This window comes from Larimichthys crocea, chromosome XIV, assembly GCF_000972845.2.
Source record: "Larimichthys crocea isolate SSNF chromosome XIV, L_crocea_2.0, whole genome shotgun sequence".
Classification (NCBI taxonomy): domain Eukaryota; kingdom Metazoa; phylum Chordata; class Actinopteri; family Sciaenidae; genus Larimichthys; species Larimichthys crocea.
Window position 1 is genome coordinate 2768800 of NC_040024.1, and position 22670 is coordinate 2791469.

Below are 22670 nucleotides of genomic sequence, written 5' to 3' on the forward strand. Positions count from 1 at the left end.
TTTGTTAATGAAGCTGTGAGCAAAAAAATGGAATCAGAAAATGAAGCTGTGAGAGTACAGGATTTTGGCCGAGGATGAAACAGTGAAATAAAGTGGGCCGTTTTTTCTTTTTGTTTTTTTATGTCCCTGAATCCGGTATGATGAAATATTTACCTGCAGATGCAACTCTTGTCAGAAGGATAAGAATCAGCACTAAAAGCACAGCAAGGTTAGCCTTACAGAAGCTTATTTACCAGCAAAGCTGATTATTATCTGAGCAAATGAGCAGAGAGAAAAAAACGACCTTAATTGAGGACAAACAGCTGAGGAAGCATCACAGGAGCGTCTAAAGATACAACTAATTATCATTTATTAATTTATGCACAAACATGTAGCCCTGCTGGCATTGTCTGTAGTGTTATCATCAGCACTGCTCTGAGTGTTCAGGGAAGAAAACAGGCTACAAACAAACTTCCATTTCCAAGCCAGCATGGTATTCTCAGGTGGATGAAGCAGTTTATGTGTTATGTCGACAAACTACTGACTGAAAAACAACCTCTGTCATTCAGTTCAATATTAGCACATGAAAAAGCAACATTTGCTGGTTGACTTGCACTACAAGTAGTAAATAATACAATGATTGTAGTCCATATTCAAGCTCATTTTAAAGGACCTATCAGAATTTTCTTTGGTATATTTGCACGTAAATGGTAACTGAGTCTGACCTAATGTTAAGGACTGCTCATATCTAATATTTACAGCTGTGTTTAGGATAATGTCAGACAAAAACTAACTCCCCAATGTTCACTACCTAGATGCTAATTTGTTTATCTGCTGTTTGTTTGATTTGCAGATACTGTGTGGTGAGTTTTTCAACATCTTTCTGCTAGAAAAAAGCCCAATGTGTGAGTGGTGAGAGCAAACCAAATCACATTATATATGTCAGTGCATGAAACCAAAACAATGAGCTGAAAGATGCTAAAACGGGGACCAGGAGAGTTAGTTGCTAATTCTCGGTGGGTTTTCACAATGAGCGAGCCCTTACACATGCACACAGACATTTGATATGATCTTTCAAATGATGTACAGCTAAACCACGTTAACTTTAAGGTGGATAGTCAGCATGAGAGGCTATAGTCGGCAGAAAGAGCACAGGATATGATGTAAGAAAACAGTGATTTCTGAATCATCTGACAGCTCACCATGAATCAGACAGACCTCACGACAACATAGCCGCTGCTTTTAAGGTCTTTCCTCCGTCTGATTTCCACCTCTCGGTCTCTCTGCAGCCTTGTGAACTCTCATGAGTGTCTGTGAGTCGCTGACCGACAAAGAAGAGGACAAAGTTTTGAGCAGTAGAGACGGAGAGGAGTCCTCGACTGTGCCAACATTCTGGCATTTACAGGGACGCCCTGAGGTGGGCTGGAGCTCGACCAGGACTGATGCATTCATAGCATCCAGAAAACACACACACATAGACAAGCAAAGAAAATCATTTAAAAGCACAAACAGTATGTAAACGCACATGTTCACGATATCTGGGTGCACAAAAGGACGACTAAGCAAGACACGCGCAGGAAACAATCCTTTGACACAAGCACACACAGACAAATGAGTGGAGATGAAAACACACACACACACACACACACATTCATACACACACGCTGTAATGAGAACAGCTGGAGAGGGTGCAGGCGGGTGAACAAGGGGGAAGAAGCAGAGAGGGAGGGAGGGATGTCCTCTGCTTCTCACCTTGACTGCCAGACCCTCTCTGTGCGTTTGGGGATTTTCCAAAGGGAACCAGAGATAACCTGCCTTACCTCTACACTGCATTTTTCATCTCTCTCTCTCTCTACTCCTCCCCAGTCTTCCCTTCCTCCCGCTCTATCCTTCTTTTTTCTTCACCCCTCTTTCTCTCAGTATCATTTCCGTCTTCCTCCGTCTCTTCACATTACCCCCCCCTATCTCTTTCTTCGAGGCCACGTGTGTCTGCGTGCCACATCAGAGGAGGAAGGTGCGCTTGCCTGTGTGTGTGTGTGTGTGTGTGTGTGTCTGCGTGTGACAGGCAGGGGGTCGATCAGAGTGCGAGAAAGGAAAGAGAGCAGAGGAAAGGAAACAAGAGTGCTGACTCAAAGAAAAAGAAACAAGCGGCTTCTGATTCGATGGGCGGGTGAGGAAGGTCAGAGGAGAGGAGTTGGAGGCAAGAGGAGGTTTGTGTGTGTGTGTGTGTGTGTGTGTGTGTGTGTGTGTGTCTGTGTGCAGGCAGCTCGGTCCTCTCAGGTCATACAGGAAGGAGACTTTTTTGAAAGCTTTGTTGAGGGAACTGACTAATTGCCACCTGTCAGGTGTGTGTGTTTGTGTCTGTCTGGTCATTAAGAATTGGTGCCCGAGGAGTTCTTTATAACATACTTACATTAAAGTAATGTCCAGTTTACATAGCAGCACTTAATTAATGACTCCAGGGAAGAAGTTATTATTAGATTCAAGACTGAAGATGGCAATAAATACAGTATTGACTGATGACAGGTTACATGCTTTTTTTTTGCAGAAGAAGCTGCTTTGAAACTGAAGAGTCTGTAATTATTATAAGACGTGCAACAAAACTTACAGTACTGCTGTATCTTGGAGTACCAGGTGCCATTTTATCCCTTTTATCTGAAGTCAGTGTAGCTTTGACTACTTGTGGAGCGATAAAGCAATGCGTTGATAAGCAGACCTCTGTTTTGTTTGTATTTTGTGTTCAATATGTATACGCACAAAAGCACGGGAGCGATGTGAAATACACATTCCTGCCGACTACAGTGAAGCCGTTTGTGCTGTAAACCCTGAAAGATGGAGAATAAGTAGTCAAGCGTGAAAAATGGTGCGCTAGATTTCTAGATTTCTATGTCTAGCACTGTTCCCGCTGTTATGGAATTTTCTCTTTTTGGGTTACACGAGGTCACGTGTGAGCCTTGTGGTCCTCTGCAGTATTAATTGTTTGTCTTTGACTGGGTGCCACCATATCTGAACTCTGTGGTGTCCAGGGTCGAAGAGGCCTGTTGCTGCATTCCTAGACATAATAGGTAGCTAATTGTTGACGTTCCATTAGCATGAACAGACAACAGTGTCTCCAGACTAGAATGTGTTGAAGGTGAACACGAACATGGGTAAATGCATTCCCTTTGACTATTTTGGGCGTAAAGTATTTGTAGCGACATCTATGAGGGTTTAAAGTGTGACCACCAGCATGAGTTCATCAGAATGTGAGACCGACTCAAGCACTTCAGATGTACTTTGAGAGTGTCTCTAGTTCTCCTTGATCAAGCTTCAATAAATATTACAGCGTAAACATGTGAACACTTTCTTCCCTCCTGACCTCACCATTGACCTTTGACTTCAGCAATTTCTCCACAACACCCGCAATTAGTGCTCTTAATGCTCAACTGTTCTTCTCGTCCCTTACATTTCACTGTACTGTTGACTCTGTTTTAATGTCTTACTCTACATATGACAAATAAACCTGAAATCTGAAACACTGTAAGGACTATGCACCGTGGCGCTGTCCGAGGTGCTGATCCCGATGCAGGAAAGACTTCGGGAGCTATCCTTGGTCCTCGCTCTCTACTGAACACATCAGTCAGGAACAGCTGGAACATTCAGCCAATAACCATAATAATCATTTCATATCATAAAACATATACATTATAAATACTGACTGCTATGTAATACAGTTTATGTCAGTTCTTGAAGCATCTTTCAGCTTATTTTTTAGGTTTTCTGGCACAAAACTTTACAGGTTTGGGATCTGTGCTCTCGGAGCATCATTTTTTTGGATGCAGGCAGCTGTTTTTAAAAAAAAAAAAACAACCAACTGTGTGCTTACCTGCCTCAAGCCAGGAAAAAAAGGACAAAGTTTACTGAACACATTGAAGCATTTAGCAGCTAAAGAGTCAGACGTTTCCCTTAGGAGCTGGTGGTGACCAAAAACAGAGCTAAAACTAAATAAATAAATATTAGACTTTTATTCATAAGCTGGACACAAACACAACTCCAAATGAATATTAATGTTGTTCTGTTTGCCCCGAATGTGTGAACATGCAAATTTCACTACATCCACTCAAAAAAGTGATAGTTTGTCAGTAGCCAAAACACTGCATAGTTAGTGTCTCACTGCCAAACTTTAATTTAATTGTTTACATAGTGTACAAAATTACCGATAAACAAAAAACATGATTTCGGTGAGTCTGTTCTCACAAGGTAACAGAGAACTTAAAGGGAACACTTCTAAAAACACTTCTTTAGGTATATTCCTGCATGAATCCTGTGACCTACTCTTCACGAGAGCTCTGCAGGAAAACCAGTGAACTAAATATCTTGAAGAGACCATCCCCACACACACACACATGCACATGCACACCCTCTCACACACTTTCAGTTCAGAGAAAGGACCTGCTCGCTGTTATAGAACACAGTGAGATGATGGATGTGGTAACTCTCTACATCACCAAGGACCATCCATCCCAAATAACTGGTTTTGTAAGACATGGCACAGGTCCACTCATGTAAAGAAAATCATTTACAGTAAAAAGCTTGTATATTTTTGTACCCATTTAGCTTGTTATCCTATAAAATATCATATAAAATGGATGTACGCACGCACCTCTATATGCATCCCTGTCTCCTTGTGTGTGTGTGTTTATGGATTGTTGGTACTGATCAGAATGCAGAACAGGGTTCTACCCTCTCAGCTCACTGGGACGATCGTAACTCTTGTCAAAATGCAGCAAGGCTATTGTGTTGGCTCTGGATGTAGCTGCGGCATTCTGAGGTGGATATGAAATCCTGTCTCATGTCACCTCCTCCTCCACTTCCTCATCCTTCATGATGCCCCACATCTTCCTTTAACCATTCCCCTGTCCTTTCTCTCGCATCTCTTCCTCATACCACCACCCCCCCTCTTCCGCTCCTCCGAGAGGTTGGTTATGTGAGCAGAGGTGTTCCCTATTTAGCGGCCTGTGCCTCGGTGCATCTCGAAAGGAGTCCCCAGTGGAGAGCTTAGGAGGGGCCACAAACAGTGCAGAGACCAGAGAGGGGAGAGGGAGGGAGGGATTGGAGGAAGAAAGACTGAACAGCAAGCTGGAGTTGGAGGTATAGGAGGACCGGGAGGGGAGATAAATGTAAGAGGAACACGATCAGAGAATGAAAAAGCGAGTGTAGAAGCACGTTCTTGGTGACATCGGGATTACTTGTTTACTGTTTGCAACCGTGTTATACCTTGTACCACCCCCTTCTCTCTCATGACTGTATAAAGAAACCTGTCCTCTTTCAAAGAAGCAGTTTAAATTATGAAAGAGCAGGCTTAGATGATAATATATTGTAAATATTTTACACAATTAAATCTAAAAAAAAAAATAGCTTCCTCCATTTGGATTTCTTAATTTCCTCAAAGTTGAGCTGCATGGATTTTTGAATCAAAGCTCGCCAAAGTTGTACTCAACGTGAGAAATATGGAGACGACACAACAGCATCAGTCATTTCAGCAAGTGCCCCAAAACTACAGACTGCTATCCTCTAGTAGCCATAGTAATGACAATGGCAGCCAAAGAGGAAGTCAGGCTGTCATAGAGATTTTTTTTTTTTTACAGAATGACAAAGTCTGCGCAGAAAGGAGGTTAGAATGGATGGATGATGTGTCACCTCAACCAAGTCATGTTGGTACCTAAACCATAACCAACCAACCATAACCACCTTGTTGCTGCATCACAAAAAGGATTTGTAAGACAAATGATGTCCTGCAGATTAGATCAGAAAACAGGGCGCATGGACACATTGCTAAACCCTATTTGTCATTTAATCTTGAGGGCTTTACGTTTTAAAAGGTTTTTTAAGGTTCTTAAGACAATGTGCACTGGTTAGATTGTGAAAGCCCCTTGAGACAAGTTGGGGTTTGTCTTGTTGCGCTATATAAATAAGACTGACTCACCTCCATGAATCCACTAATCATTGCAATTTCACTGGAGTGAATTAATTTCACGACAATGTTTTGCCAATTTAAATGCTGTTATGATCTGAAGAGAAAATCAAAACTGAGTAAGAGGCAGTGAGGATGTGTCTTTCATCTAGTAATGTTAGTGATCTGGAAATGAAAGCACAACTAATTTCAAACCTCTCTCCATGCATTCAAAATAGAAAATTGTTACGTCTTATACATTTATGTTTCCACAGGCATCCCAACATGCCGCCGATACACATGCTGTAGCTGTGTTTGTCTCTTCTCTGCATGTGCAAAGAGGCGGAAAATGGGTTTTATTTCTGCTTCCCTTCCTCTCCACCCATGATTCTCAGTATTGGGTCGCAAGTGGAGCTGTGTTTGTTCATCCTCTGAGTGTAGATCCACAATGTCATCCGGTGGAGTAAAGTTTTACTTGGCAAAACTTTCCCCTGTTAACTGTGGAGAGCTTGGCCAGAGCTGGTCCTGGGTATCGGAGTCCGGCCCAATTATGTCTGCCTGCCTCTGTCAGATTGTTTATACCTGGCTGCACATGTGTGTTTGTGGGGATGTGGAGGGTGGCTAAATTGCACAGGGGAGTGTGTGAGTGTGTGTGTGTGTACAGATTTATTTTTCGCTCTGTGTGTGTGTGTGCCTTTTACAACATTTCAAAACACTACTCCGACCCCTCCCACCACCCCAACACCCCCCTCCTCCTCTCACCATCCACACATCACTCCTCCCTCCCTCTCCACTGCCATCTCTCTACCCGGGAGGCTTTTCCAGAGCACACGGCTAATAAAGTGGGCCAGGTCCGCGGCTGAGCGCTATTTTTATCAGAAAGCAATTTTCAGGAGGTGCCCACAGGTAAGCGGGCCTCAGTGCCTCAGACAATGGAGCCATGACAAGGAGTTTCCCCCCCGCCATTAACCTCTGCTGAGCTACTCACAAACGCCCCGGTGCAGCAGGAGCTGCCTTGTCCCTATATCTATATCAAAACCTCCCCCCCAAAAAAAGTGAAGTGTGCCTAAATTCCAGAAGATACACGACTGCTGATTTGTCAATTTGCCCTTTAGTGCTTCCTCAGTATGTATGATCTGACATTTGTAGGGTGTTAGACATGATGAGAGAGTGGCAGAAGGTGGGGAATAAAAAGTGCTGTACGGTGACCAGATGAATAAAGGTACTGCAGAGGTGAAGCCGACTGAGGGAATAATGAAGAGGAGGTGTGTGTTGTTGTAAAGACAGATGGATACATGCAGCCCATCTGGTCTCTCTCTCTTTGTACAGCTGGACTATCCAGAGCTGCAGTGGAGAAGTTTCTGCTTGTGGTTGATATAACCACAGAGTCGGCCTCCAGTTAGAACTGATTGATATTAACAAAGTGAAATGTTTTTAAGTGTGTGGATGTAGATGAATCAGTATGACTGTACAGAGATCTGTCAGTCTTTCCTCTTTCACAATGTCCCACATCATATTTCTTACCTCATGTGTCACATGGAAAAAAGTATTAGATCACAAGTATTCGATCGAATGTGTGCACATTAGACATGCACCATATTTAAATTTCTCTTTATAATTATGTTGCTTGTCTGATTATCAGAGAGAGAGAAGGTGATTGGGTCAGGGTCCCACGGATCAACGAGACAATCATGTCTCAACAAGGATGGAAACAATTCTAATTTCAAGAGTAATATGCCAGATCAGCAAAAACCATGACTCTTAGGTAGTTCCATGTTATGTCACTCTGCTATCAAATTTCAACCTGGTTGGACATTCTTCTTATATATCTTTATAAACTGCTATTAACTGATTTTTTGGGTCAATAGGGGGCAGCAAAGCAAGATTTTGGTGCCACCTTGACATATTAACACCTTATAGAGTTGATACAGCATATCCATTAGACACAATCATGTTTCTTCTGATGGATTTAAATCCTATATTATAACTCCTAATGGGACTATCTGTTTTTAGTAGCTAAATGCTTTTTCAATTTTTAGTCGTCACTATGCTCAACCCCATTCACATTGCATGTAGTTATTTGATTCAATATGAAAAATAACAGCTTCATTTTAAGTTCTCTCTATCTTTTTATGCAGGATTTTAATTGGTAAGGTGTGGTATAAAAATCTACATATTCTCCATCACTGATGGGTACAGTTCCATGTTGCCCCTCCAGCTCACAGTGGGTCATATTACCATGTTACATCATCATGTTATCCCAAGGCCTGCCACCTACATGTGTCCTTTGCTCCTGTATTATGCCCCTTGCAATTAACATTCACCTGGGACAGCTGTCACTATGTTGGCACGGCGACAGTTTTGCTGAGCCAGCGTTATAAGGAGGACATCAATTAACATCAGTTGATTGGTGTTCCTTTCAGTCAACCTATGATACAAAAGAAATGGATTATCCTTGAATCGGACGATCAAAAGAAAATCTGATTTCTCTAAACGTATGTTGCGTATATGGACCAAAAAAATTGCGAGAGGGAAAAGGTTTGAGGGCGAGGAGGCGGAGGACAAAGGCAGAGAGGGGAAAGGAGAACAGAGAGGTAGAGGACAGAGCTAGGACAAGGACAGAAGATAAGGGACACGTCAAGACAGGGATATATATTCAGAATAAAAGAGGTTCACGGGGTGACAGAAAAAAGCAAGGGAGGATGAAAGCAGTGATGGCGGAGAGGAGTGAAAAAGACAAACCACGAGAGAGGCCAACAGACACAAATGGCCGGACGGGGAGCGAGACAGACTGACAGGCGAGTAAAAGCCGTACAAGTGAGACAGAGGGGGGGGGAAAAAGGGAGACAGAGGGGGGAGGGAGGGGGGAAGAAAGATGAGCGTGGTGGCGGTTGTTGCTCCCAGCGGAGACGTTATGTTCGCTACGAGTCTGGGCCTGTCAGGCCATCCTTCTATCCCTTTCTCCCTCCCAGCATCCATTGCTCCTCCTCTCCCACCTCTCCCTTTCCACCTTCTTCCTCACAAGACAGCGACAACAATCAGCCCTGTTTGTTATTACTAGAGGTAAGATCCAGCCTGACCTGTCAGTCAAACTGACCTGACACCCCCTTTATCCTCAAGGAGTTTGTAGAGTCGTAGCCTTGAATACAAATTCAAGAGCGTGTCTTGTATGTATACAGACAAGGAAGCCATACATCGTGCGAGAAGGTCAAAAATTTTGCATTTGTTCATTTCTTTTTTTGAAAAAGTATCAGCTTTTCATGCTGTTTTATGCTCATATTTTAAGCTCAGGTGTCAGCAGGTGTCTGGTTTTAAACCAAACTCCATTTCCATTCTGCACATTTTAATGTAAATGCAGAAAAACTGATGCCTCGCAGTGACTCACTCCTCTGTTCTCCTTCTCACCTCTATTATCATCTCATTTTTATCCCCCTGAAATAAGAGGCTCATGTAAGGACAAAAGGACATTCGCTCCATCATTTAGCCTGTCACTCCCACTCCCCCTTTTTTATTGATCCTGTGCACAACAACTCGCAGATTCACAAAGAGATAAAAGCGCTAGAAGTGTGTTATTTTCTTTACAGTAGATTACTTTGCCGTAACATAAATTCAGCCTCTTCTTCCTCCGTCTCTCCTGAGTGCAGAACAAAAGTGTTACTTAGGTGATCCTTAAATATCTCTCAGGGCTAAACTGGGAAGTGTGGCTGCCTACTTCTTATCTAAGGTAGCTGCATTGAAGCTCACAACAGAAAAAAAAAAAAAAGTTCAATGAAGTAATTCCTGTTTATTTTCTTCCCCTGTCCTGGCGGGAGCTGCTTTCACTGCCTCTGTGTTAAATGTGTCTGGAGGTTTAAGTGTGTCGTCTGGTTAAACCGTAGCCAAAGAGGCGAGCTGGGGATTTACAGTGCCTGCGCATGGTCAATAATTCATGCCGCGTGTTTGCAGGGGAAACACCATTTGCAAACTAAAGTTATCAAACTTTCATTGTCTTGAAGTGAAATGTAAATTATACAACAGATATTGTGCATATTTTTCATTTCGTAATTTTCTTTTTTTTAAAGATGAACTTTTGTGGACAGTCTCTGAGCTTCAAACATCTGTCAAGAGACGTGCCTTCAACTCCTTCATGTGTCACTGTGATACAAGCCCTTCTCTTCAACAAGTCCAAATAGCATTAGCTATCAACTGTTAGTGATTTAAACCATCTGTCGCTTACATCATTCAACCTTTGGTAGGCCCCACATGCTGTTATGTTTATAGCAAAGGAAGCCAGTCATCCCAGCTTGCTAAAGGTAGCACTGATTCCCACTAGACTCTTAGTTGATGTTATTTCAACACCTGCTGAGGGCTGCACTCAGTGCTGTGTTTGTCAGATATTATATTAAAGATTCAGCTACCATTAGTTGTCTCTGTTTCATGGCTAATGTTGTGTTGATGGCAAATTAACATAGCGTGAGTCACAGCAACGGTTAGTCCCATGACCTCAGCCTGTACAGCGTACCAGAGGGAGAGCGCTAAAGTTACACATAAGCAACTGGCAACAGCACAGGATGCCAGATGGTTTGTGAGCTAAAGTAACTGACATTATGTCTTAAGAAAAATACATTTTAATTTCAGTTCTTTAAAATGCGTGGATGGATGATTCAAGTAAACCACCACAGGGACTCTGTGATGTAGCAAGGCAGTCTAAAGATTACATTTCTGCATAGTGGACCCTGGTTCAAAACATTGCTGTGTCACTGGGCAAGAAACTAAATCTCTACAAGACTCAAAACTGCTGTTCTGTAGCTCCCCCTGACCTTTGACCTCCCGGTGGATAAAGCAGGGAAACGATGCATCAGTTACCCTGATCAAAACTTGCTTATGGGACTTATATGGACAGGGTGTAGTTAAAGGAATACTGGAATAAAGAGTGGGGGGGGAATAAAAATGTTTGAAATATTTTATAAAAAGTTACATCATTAAATTAGGTTAGGAGAATTGATGAAATTTCAGTGATCCTCGCTGGGAAATGAGTTGTGGCTGCAGAGGAGCAGTGAGAATATAAATAGGAATAGAACAAACAGAAACTACTGAAGATAATACAAAAAGAAAATCACAACAAAAGAGTTCTAAATGAGAACGATGCAACTGATAAATAAAGATAAATGATGGGGCTTAAGAAAGCCAAGCTGTAAAACTACTTTTCTCTGAGCCATTACTGGCAAATGTACAGCTGGGAGGAGGTACTTCATTTTCAAATCCTTTAAATAAGTGTTGTAATTATCTGTGTGTGTGTGTGTGTGGTTGCGGGAGGAAACACGTCTGCCACAGAGGCCCCATGAAAGATTAATGCTGAGTAGCCACTGGAACGCTGCCGCAGCCGAGGTGAGCCTTTGTTATTGCTACAAAAAGGTAAGAGGGAACACCTCCAGCTTGGTTACATGTGTTTTGTTTTCTGATGCTGCTGAAGAATACTCTTTGATTTAAGCTTGAGAAAGTAACTGGCAGCCTTGTCTTCTATAAATTACATTTATAATTCCACTTTGCAGTAAATAGACATTCGACGAATGATGTAATTATGTGAAACTTGTGTGTTTGCATCACCGGACAATTCACTTCATTGCAGTCGCCTGGCATTATTGCTCCATACACAGTATAAAACATGGACATTGTATACGTGACATCACACGCAGGTTTCCGAAGAGCCGTTTTAAAGCTGAAATGTGGTGTCCTCTGCCGCCTCCCAGCTAATCTAAAAATGAATACAGATGTGCTTAAACAAGCCATGATGCATAACTTTAAGCCTGAATATGATTTGAACTTGTGCATTATATAAAAATTCACAGTCAGTACAGTCGTCATGAAGGGGGAAATATCTTTATTTCTGCTATGAAGTTTGGCATTTTAACATGGGGGCTTATGGAGATTGACTCGTTCTGCAGCCAGCCTCTAGTGGCCGTTTGAGAAACTGCAGTTTTCGACACCTTAGTACTGGCTTCATTTAAAGCCACGGAGGTTGGATTGGCTGCATATTTTTGTCTGTTTGACATTGTATGTATTCTCATAACGTGAAAGATTCGCTTCACTTTCTGTGTGAGGACGCCAAGCCTTGGGCTGTAAAACCAAAACAAAAAGCTGAAAGACGCCAAAGGTTAAATTGCAGTGTAAGATGTCAACTTTCTGTGCGTTTGCAACCTTTTTGCAGATACAAATAGTAATTTGTTGATATAATATTACTGATTGTGGCAGCTTCAAAAGAGAACAACAGTGTCTTTTGGTTTCACCGCACCATCAGTTTGCAAAAGCCGACCCTATCTTGTCACATTTTTGCTAACCTTACCTGCCTTTCTCTCATCTCCCTGTAATGCAGAGCAAAGAACCACCAACAATCAGACATTATCTCAAACATCTCCCTCGTTATAAATCTTTAAAGAAAGCACACATAAGAAATTAAACAACAAAGAGAGAGTTTCCCCTTCTTCCACAGTCCCACGGTACATTTCTACTACAGCAAGCAAACGAAGATGTGTACTCGTGACCCAAAATGGCACATAAATACTTTGTGAAATATCTACATGTTCACGTTAAAATTTAACATAGAGGTTGTTCATTTGTCTGCTTGCTAAAATTTCCCTGAGCCTTCAGGGGATGATGCAGAGGCCTTGTTCGCTGCACATGCAAACGGTTGCATAATAGGGTATTAAGGCTCTGCACTGCCTCTCTCAGGACCCCTGAGGGCAACAAGTGCAAAACAGGCCTTCCTCCTCTATTTCTGTTCTCCGTCTTCTTCTTCAGCTCTCTCTCTTTCTCTCTGGCACTCACATTTGCACAGAACAATAGCAGAGCAGGTAGTTTAAGGTGAAAAAAGGGGGGAGAAATCCTCCTCCACTCTTTTGTCCTCCCTCCTTTCTCATCTCAGAGGGATTTTCTCGAACATTTTTCTCCTTCCGCTCTCTCTCTCTCTCTTTCCCTGTGGTTCTTTCCCTTAGTGAAAATGGGTCACCTTTCTTCTGTCAGGAGAATGCCTGGGTAAGTATAACCTCTATCTATCTGTGTGTGTGTGCGTGCGTGCAAGGTTTTTACTGTCTAGGGGGGTTCCAAGCCCTGGAAAAGTCATGTACAAGGACCATTTTCTGGGGCTCATTAGGGGAAAAGTTAAGTTTTTTTTTTTTGGGGGGGGGAGGGGGGGGTTGGAGGGTTAGAGTTAGGTTAAAATATGGATTGGGGCTACTTCTGACATTTCAGCAACTTGCACTAACAGTTAAAACTACACTACTCAAGACTTAAAGTCAGGTAATTTTCAACCTGGGTCTTTCTATTCGCATCATTGTGGCCATTCTGACCATTTCTCCCCTTAGAGAATCAAGAATCCTGACTCTGGTTAAGACTGTGTGTCAGGGCAAGCAGGATTCCCGTACAGAGACTCACTCGTAGCACCTCGCTCTGAATTCAAGGTGGTGATTTCATTGGCTAGATAGAATCACATGGGTAGTATGACTCTCACACGATTGGTTGGTACCTTCCAATGCTTGCTCAGTGCAGTGCTTGGATAGGGAAAAGTAATGTTACGGCATGAAATAGACTCGCCTGTAAAAAAAAAAAAAAATAATAATTCTACAATTAATCTCGGGTCCGGATGATATGGCGATCCGGTCCGGATCCGGACCCAGGTCCGCGGGTTGGGAACCCCGGCCCTAAAGCCTTTCAAATAACAGTATAATGAAGCAGATGAAAATATTTCACTAGTTGACTAATCTTGGAACCCATTGGCTATTATATCTGACATCATTTTAGTCTCTAGAGCAGTGTTTCTTAAACTTTTTATACCACGTACCACCTAAGTAACACTATTCTGACAGACATTAAAATCCAGCAATGTAGGTCGTTATTGAGTCACGGACAGAACTGGTTCAAGAACCAGAGCTAATTTGGTAAAGGGGTTCTCCTGATCTTAATTCCTAATATTTCCACTTACTTTCTCAGAGCAGGCTGATGTTGAAACAAATTATTTCAGGAAATATTCGTCAATAAACATGAAGAAAACTTACATAAAGCTTAAGAGCCAAAATAACACAGTCCGAACAGACTCGCCAACTACTTTACTTCATGTTATGTGGAAGAAGAGGAAAGAAAGGATTCAAAACATTCAAGAGCTCTGTTTCGCCTCATTAAGTATCATTAAGTGTGCATGATGACGTCTCAGACTGAATGTAGAATGATGTACTGGTTGTGTACGAAGGACTTTGTGTTTATCAGTGTTTGGGTCCTCTTTCCAGGCTGATTTTCCATTGTTCCACCTGATAAAAAACCCCGTATCTCCTCCCCTCGTCTCTGGCAGTATGCATGCAGGCAGCTTTAGATGGACTTTGAAGTGAGCGCACCGATGCACTTCAAACAAGATCTCACACACTTCGCCTGTGTGCCAAGAGGAAAACGGCTGAAAAAAGAGCTTTTCTCCGCATCCTGATAGAGTGCACTCGGATCCGCCCGCCGTCTCTTCCTCTATTCTCCTATCTACCTCTCAAATGTGCGGCTCGGCCGTACCGCTTCACTCTGCACATCAATGAAACAACTCTCTGGAAACACCGTATGAGCTGTTTCACAAGTTGTAGCATACAAGTGCTGCTGTGACCGGGAGCGGGAAACCGTTTGATGCACAGATTCATGCAGACATTACACACAGCCTCAGCTGTCACCATCTCAGTGAGTAAAAGGGAACCAGGTTTGGGTGAAAAGACTCAGATAGTCTCAGACAACAGCATTATGTCATGTGATACTGTGCGTGTGTGTGTGTGTGTGTGTGTTACTATATATATATATATATATTTTACCATTATTTACATCCAGTTCTGTGTGAGTTGAGTTCATTCTTGATCCTGGAAACAGAGGATGGTCAAATGAGGTTGAGAAAAGAGTAGCAAGTGGTTAAGTTAAATACACTGTGCAGTATATATACAGTTGTTTGTATACGGATACATTGTATATTTATATAATTCAAAGTTTCACTATTGTTGCATAATTTAGTGCAACTTGGAATCTTTACAGTGCACGCTGGGAAATATATGCTAACTAGAAGAGTGTATTCAGTGTACAGAATGCATCTGTTTGCACAGTGTGTCTGGGGCATGTGGGTAAGGAACAGGGAGTACAGGGCAGGCTGTGTGTCCAGCATGAGAGTAGTGGTATGACTGGGAGCAGGTTACATTATCAATATGTAAGCAGATTCCATTAACACCAGCCATGTAAAATGTCAATTTCAAACAACAATTCATGTACAATTCTACACTGAAGCACACAGAGGAGTGAAACAGAGCGGTCAGTAAGATAGGTTTGTAAAAAATTGCGATTTCATGAGAGTTCTTTGATCCTGTGGTCATAAAAGTGTGCAACAATTGCTGTAAAGTAGTGTGCAAGGTGACCTGCAGACACACACACACACACACACGACCAAACACATGATCCCCTCCCCTCCTAAAAAACTTAATTTGATAAATGAATGATCAATTGATCAACTCATTATTATAAGTTACTGAACTCATGATAAAAGCTTGGTTTGTTGCCACCACTAAATGCTCATAATTAATGAAGTCATGACTCGTGATCCTTATTATCCTTACATTATTTACTATTTATAGATGGTGATAAGTTTGTGTGGTCGTTTCGGGGCTACAGCCTCGCAGCAAGAAGGTTCTGGGTTTAAACATGTTCATGTTTCCATGTTCTCCCTGTGTCTGTGTGAGTTCTCGCTGGGTGTTCCAGCTTTGGTTAATTGGTGACTCTAAATTGAATGGTGTGAATGTGAGTGCAAATGATTGTTTGTCAGTATGTGTCAGCCCTGTGATGAATTGGCATCACGGTCAGGGTGTAACCCGCCTCTCACCCAATGGGACGGGCTCCAGCCCGCACGACTTTGATTGGACAAGCGGTCATAAAAGTGGAAATGAATGCATTGTTTTGCTTGACAATGGCTATAAAGTATATTCAGAATGGATTCTGGACAAGTTTACATTTTCATACACTGAAATCAAGCAGCAGCGCAGCAGTATCACAGTTTCTGCATGGTCAGACATCAACAGTGTGTTTGGTTCCAGTACAGATTTCAGCTCTAATATGAGACTAAATAATGAATGCTGAGACCTTTTTTGTGACTTTTAAAGGCAACAGAAAATTGTGTGTGAGAGGTTTCCACAGGTCGATTTCACATTCGTCTAAGCAATGTTGCCACACAGACTTCCATAACTGTGTGTAACTCCAGACATATTTCTGCATCGCCTGCGTTTCACTAACACTACAGCGACATTAAGAATGCATGTCGCTGTCACACACTGCCTGTATGCTGTGTTTAATCAACTAAGTACAAGCAAATACAAAAAGCTAGAAGTGGGGGTGGCAGTTTGTCACCCCGGACTGGTGTAATGAAATCACAAATGAAGTTTTTGAAGGCTTACGGCATTACTGTACTGTATGTGCAGACCGTACCGAAGTGTAGAGGTAGCCCTCGCTGTTCATGGCAACGTAGAGCCCTGTCTTGGTGCTCTGGATGGCCACTATCCTGAGCCCCACAGGAATCAAGTTGAACTGCACTGCAAAAAAAAAAAAAAAAAAAAAAAAAAAAAACACAGAGAGAGGGAGAGGTGGTGTTAGAGCAATCATTCTTTCTCTTAAATGCTCACAGTGCTTCCTCGTGGCATAAAAAGACAATTGCTTTCCGGCTGTCTCCTATTTCATCCCGCCTGTTTTACAGTATATCTGTCAAAGACGGGGACAGGAAGTGTGTGAGAAAAGAGAGAGGGAGGGAGGGATTAGGAGGGGGAGATTTGGGAGGAATAAAGTCTGGTTGCTGGTACACCGGAGGTCAGATGAAGATGGGAGTGACAGGATGGAGAATTCCCCTGCTGGAGAGAAAAAAATGTGTGTGTGTGTGTGTGTGTGTGTGTGTGTGTGTGTGTGTGTGTGTGTGTGTGTGTGTGTGTGTGAGAGAGAGAGAGAGAGAGAGAGAGCAGAGAGCTTCAAGAATACAGTAGCATCTCCTGAGCCTGCTCTGAATTCATTTCCTCTGTCCCGACACAGCAAACAGCACCTTATAATGCAGTTCTCTGAATCCCCTTCATATGGAACCTTGGATTTTTTTTTTCATGTGCACAGCACTCCGTATAAACTAATTCAACCTGGTCACTGCAGCAGCGCTCACACTGTGTGTTTGTGTGTTTGCCTGCACGGACCGGTAATTTGTTTAGGTGTCCATGAAATACAAGTACACTCATTTCTGTACTTGCCTCTGTGCCGCGTGCACATGCTTTCCTGTGTATGCACATGTGTGTTTATCCTCCTCCTGAGTTGAGTGTGCTCCATCCGAAGCAGCGCCTTATACGATGTGACATGGTAAGCTGAGCGATGACAAAATGGCCTCTGGCTGCCAGCTGCTCTGTGGTCACATTGACCATATTGGACATGATGACCAAACACTAAAGTTCCTGATGCAGTTGGACTGGATCTGGGCAACTTAAACACACACAGCATTTGAGAAGATTGAACAAACTGGTATAATTTAATAATTTTAGGAATATTTGGGAATATTTAGTTACCATGAGTTGGCAAGAAAATCAGCACTCTCATGTCAGTGTACCAGAACCTATGTGCTTATGTATTTCTTCCTGTTGACTTCATGGAAATCCCACGATCCTGATAAGGATAAGCAGTTTTGGGGATTTATGGGTGGACTTCCTAGAAATTTCTAAAGGTTGCCATCCATCCACTTGAGATTCTAAGAAGTGACTGTGGCTGGCCTCTGCTCACCAATAAATAGTTACAACAACATTTTTTTGTGTATAGATATACATAAAAAGTGTTGGTAGCTGTAAAAGTGTGTGTGAGCAAGATAAACTCTTTTCCCTGCCTTTTTTAAATGTCAAACGTATATAAAGAACTTGGTACTGCCTTGCAGTTTAAAGGCGTTACAAATAAACAGGAGACACAAAAGTGGTATCAATCTTCTCATGTCTCAGCTATAAAAGAAGTATATTTTAGTATAGTTTGAACTATTCCATCAAAACGTTGGAAATTGTGAAATTAATAATAATTCTTGACCTTTTGTGCGACACTTTAGACAACATCCCACGATCTTCACCTGCAGATGGAATTTCTAATTGACTAAATTCAAAGTAAATTTTGATTGGGCATTAAAAAAAGCCTGTTGACCTTGAGATTTGTTTGAAAGCTCAGGAAACTAGTTGCAGGAGTACGAGTTCTACGTCTCGTTGCAGGACACTGATGAATGCACACTAGCTGGTGGAGACTGACTGTATAATACTGTTGACTTGAATCTGCCTGAAATGAGCATCCGATTTTCTCTGTTCAGTTCTATTTGATCATATTTAGTTCCTACACAATGCTGAATACACAACCTTTGCTTATGTTGCTTAAGTCATGGAACTCCAACAAAATGAAGCTTTTGATAGTCACTATCAGATAAGGCTGTCCTGGGATCAGTTTTTGTTGAAACTCTGGTCAGAAACCAGCATCACTGCAATGCAGCTTCAGAGTTCTATTGTGTAATACAAAGTGACAGCGTGGTTGTCAAAATGACTGATTTCTTATACAGATGAAATATTGAATCTCAGCAGCGTGTTTTAGACTCATGGAGCCATTAGCTGCTATTAAACAAATCAATTTCAAATCAAAAGTTCTGCCAATATAATGGATGGAGGTTTAGTTATCAGATGGAGATAGAAAGTCAATGCTGGCCATGATGAGAAAACTTACAACCTTGTCAGGAGAATGTTTAATGAACATTGAGTTGTGATGTTGTTTTTCTTTTTAGTAATACACCTGAAACACGTTCTCCCACATCCAGCTGAAGAAAAAACTAGTTTCATGTAGGCATGAAGTTATACATTTTAGACTTTTACTACCAGTGTGAACATTGTCATATATTACAGTAATCTCACATTAAACAGGAATCATGTCCACCGTACACAGCTTCAATAGAAATGAAACTAAACACAGTGCAGATAGTGATGTGTGTCCAGTTTAAGTAATGAAAACGTCACATGCTTCTCGCCCTCCTCTCTCTCTCTCTCTCTCTCTCTTTCTCTTTCTCTCTATCTTCGGGGCCCTGCTTCTATTTGCTCGATCGATCGCTGCATCTCAAACAGTCGGTTTCGCAAATGAACAAGGTGTCACCAAAGACCACAGCGGGATGACAAATAGAGCAGGACACACACACACACACATGCACACACACACACACACATCGCCTCCTTCCTTCTTGCTGTTTCTCACTCTCTTACATACACCAGCACCCTCACTGTGGTGTTAATGACCCCATACGACCTGCTGCACACACACACACACACACACACACACACACAGTTTTCTCCAACGTCAGTGGGTGATGCCACCCATTGGTTTGCGGAAAACAGTTTTGAAGCCTAAAGTTTGACATTATAATTGTTGTCATCTTGGTGTTTTGGATCCAGAAAGGATCATTTTTGGATGAGAGCGTAGAGCTGGTGGCTTTTTGAGTTGAACTGTGCTTGGTTTTTTTTAATCCGTTTTTTTGCCAAAAAATAAATGGCGGCCTGCCTTGTCATGAATGTTCTTGTATTACAGCTAAAATCAAGTCAATGCAGTAACAGAATAAACAGAATTGTTAAGCACTGCCTAGTTTGACAGTTTGATCTGAATTGCATGTTTACGCTGCACGGACTCACTGAGAATAAGTTGTCAATCAAAAAGTATCCATGCTTTAATTAAAAAATAACATTATGTTGCATGGAAGAAGACTTGAAAATAGCTATTGAGCACTAAATGCACTGCCCCATTTAAGCCATTAGAAAGGATGCAGGTTAAGAAACTTGGCCTCACTTGTCAGACCCAGAAGCTGTGTCCACTATATATACTGTTATTGGGAGGGGGAGATTTGGGAGGAATAAAGTCTGGTTGCTGGTACACCGAGGTCAGATGAAGATGGGAGTGACAGGATGAGATTCCCCTGTTGGAGAGAAAAAATGTGTGTGTGTGTGTGTGTGTGTGTGTGTGTGTGTGTGGTGTGTGTGTGTGTGGTGGAGGGAGAGCTTCAAGAATACAGTAGCATCTCCTGGCCTGCTCTGAATCATTTCCTCTGTCCCGACACAGCAAACAGCACCTTATAATGCAGTTCTCTGATCCCCTTCACATGGACCTTGGATTTTTTTTTTCATGTGCACAGCACTCCGTATAAACTAATTCAACCTGGTCACTGCAGCAGCCTCACACTGGTGTTTGTGTGTTTTCCTGCACGGACCGGTAATTTGTTTAGGTGTCCATGAAATACAAGTCACTCATTTCTGTACTTGCCTCTGTGCCGCGTGCACATGCTTTCTGTGTATGCACATGTTGTGTTATCCTCCTCCTGAGTTGAGTGTGCTCCATCCGAAGCAGCGCCTTATACGATGACATGGTAAGCGAGCGATGACAAAATGGCCTCTGGCTGCAGCTGCTCTGTGGTCACACTGACCATATTGGACATGATGACCAAACACTAAAGTTCCTGATGCAGTTGGACTGGATCTGGGCAACTTAAAACACACACGCATTTGAGAAGATTGAACAAACTGCTATAATTTAATTATTTTAGGAATATTTTGGAATATTAGTTACCATGAGTTGGCAAGAAAATCAGCACTCTCATGTCAGTGTACCAGAACCTATGTGCTTATGTATTTCTTCCTGTTGACTTCATGAAATCCACGATCCTGATAGGATAAGCAGTTTTTGGATTATGGGTGGACTTCCTAGAAATTTCTAAAGGTTGCCATCCATCCACTTGAGACTCTAAGAAGTCACTATGGCTGGCCTCTGCTCACCATAAATGGTTACAACAACATTTTTTTGTGTATAGATATACATAAAAAGTGTTGGTAGCTGTAGAAGTGTGTGTGAGCAAGGTAAACTCTTTCCCTGCCTTTTTTAAATGTCAAACGTATATAAAGAACTTGTACTGCCTTGCAGTTTAAAGGCGTTACAAATAAACAGGAGACACCAAGTGGTATCAATCTTCTCATGTCTTATAACTCTCAGCTATAGAAGAAGTATATTTTAGTTAGTTTGACTATTCCATTAAAAACGTTGGAAATTGTGAAATTAATAATAATTCTTGACCTTTTGTGCCACACTTTAACCACATCCCACGATCTCCACCTGCAGATGGATTTCTAATTGACTAAATTCAAAGTAAATTTTGATTGGGCATTTAAAAAGCTGTTGACCTTGAGATTTGTTTGAAAGCTCAGGAAACTAGTTGCAGGAGTAGGAGTTCTACGTCTCGTTGCAGGACATGATGAATGCACACTAGCTGTGGAGACTGACTGTATAATACTGTTGACTTGAATCTGCCTGAATGAGCATCCGATTTTCTATGTTCAGTTCTATTTGCATATTTAGTTCCTACACAATGCTGACTACACAACCTTTGCTTATGTTGCTTAAGTCGTGGAACTCCAACAAAATGAAGCTTTTGATAGTCACTATCGATAGGCTGTCCTGGGATCAGTTTTTGTTGAAACTCTGGTCAGAAACACCGCATCACTGCAATGCAGCTTCAGAGTTCTATTGTGTAATACAAAGTGACAGCGTGGTTGTCAAAATGACTGATTTCTTTACAGATGAAATATTGAATCTCAGCAGTGTTTTAGACTCATGGAGCCATTAGCTGCTATTAAACAAATCAATTTCAAATCAAAAGTTCTGCCAATATAATGGATGGAGGTTTATTATCAGATGGAGATAGAAAGTCAATGCTGGCCATGATGAGAACTTACAACCTTGTCAGGGAATGTTTAATGAACATTGAGTGGATGTTGTTTTTCTTTTAGTAATACACCTGAAACACGTTCTCCACATCCAGCTGAAGAAAAACTAGTTTCATGTAGGCAATGCATAGGGGCATGAGTTTACATTTTAGACTTTTACTACCAGTGTGACATTGTCATATATTAAGTAATCTCACATTAAACAGGATTATGTCCACCGTCCACAGCTTCAATAGAAATGAAACTAAACACAGTGCAGATAGTGAGTGTGTCCAGTTTAGGTAATGAAAACGTCACATGCTTCTCGCCCTCCTCTCCTCTCTCTCTCTCTCTCTCTCTCTCTCTCTCTCTCTCTCTCTCTCTCTTCTTCTCTCTATTCGGGGCCCTGCTTCTATTTGCTCGATCGACGCTGCATCTCAAACAGTCGGTTTCGCAAATGAACAGGTGTCACCAAAGACCACAGCGGGATGACAAATAGAGCAGGACAACACGCACACACAACACACACACACACACACCAGCTCTTCCTTCTTGCTGTTTCTCACTCTCTTACTACACCCGCACCCTCACTGTGTGTTGATGACCCCATACGACCTGCTGCACACACACACACACGCACACACACACACACACACACACACACACACACACACACACACACACACACACACACAAGTTTCTCCAACGTCATGGGTGATGCCACCCATTGGTTTGGAAAACAGTTTTGAAGCCTAGTTTGACATATAATTGTTGTCATCTTGGTGTTTTGGATCCAGAAAGGATCATTTTTGGATGAGAGCGTAGAGCTGGTGGCTTTTTGAGTTGAACTGTGCTTGGTTTTTTTTAATCCGTTTTTTTGCCAAAAAATAAATGGCGGCCTGCCTTGTCATGAATGTTCTTGTATTACAGCTAAAATCAAGTCAATGCAGTAACAGAATAAACAGAATTGTTAAGCACTGCCTAGTTTGACAGTTTGATCTGAATTG

General features: G+C 42.0%; 1 protein-coding gene across 1 annotated transcript in view; it reads right to left on the reverse strand.

Annotated features, from left to right (window-relative positions):
- The window catches only part of fgf11a (fibroblast growth factor 11a), a 102408-nt gene that overhangs the window by 12033 nt on the left and 67705 nt on the right, over nt 1–22670 (reverse strand). Inside the window, exon 3 of the mRNA XM_027288197.1 lies at nt 16373–16476. Coding sequence (XP_027143998.1) covers nt 16373–16476 — 104 coding nt within the window. The remainder of the gene's footprint in view (nt 1–16372; nt 16477–22670) is intronic.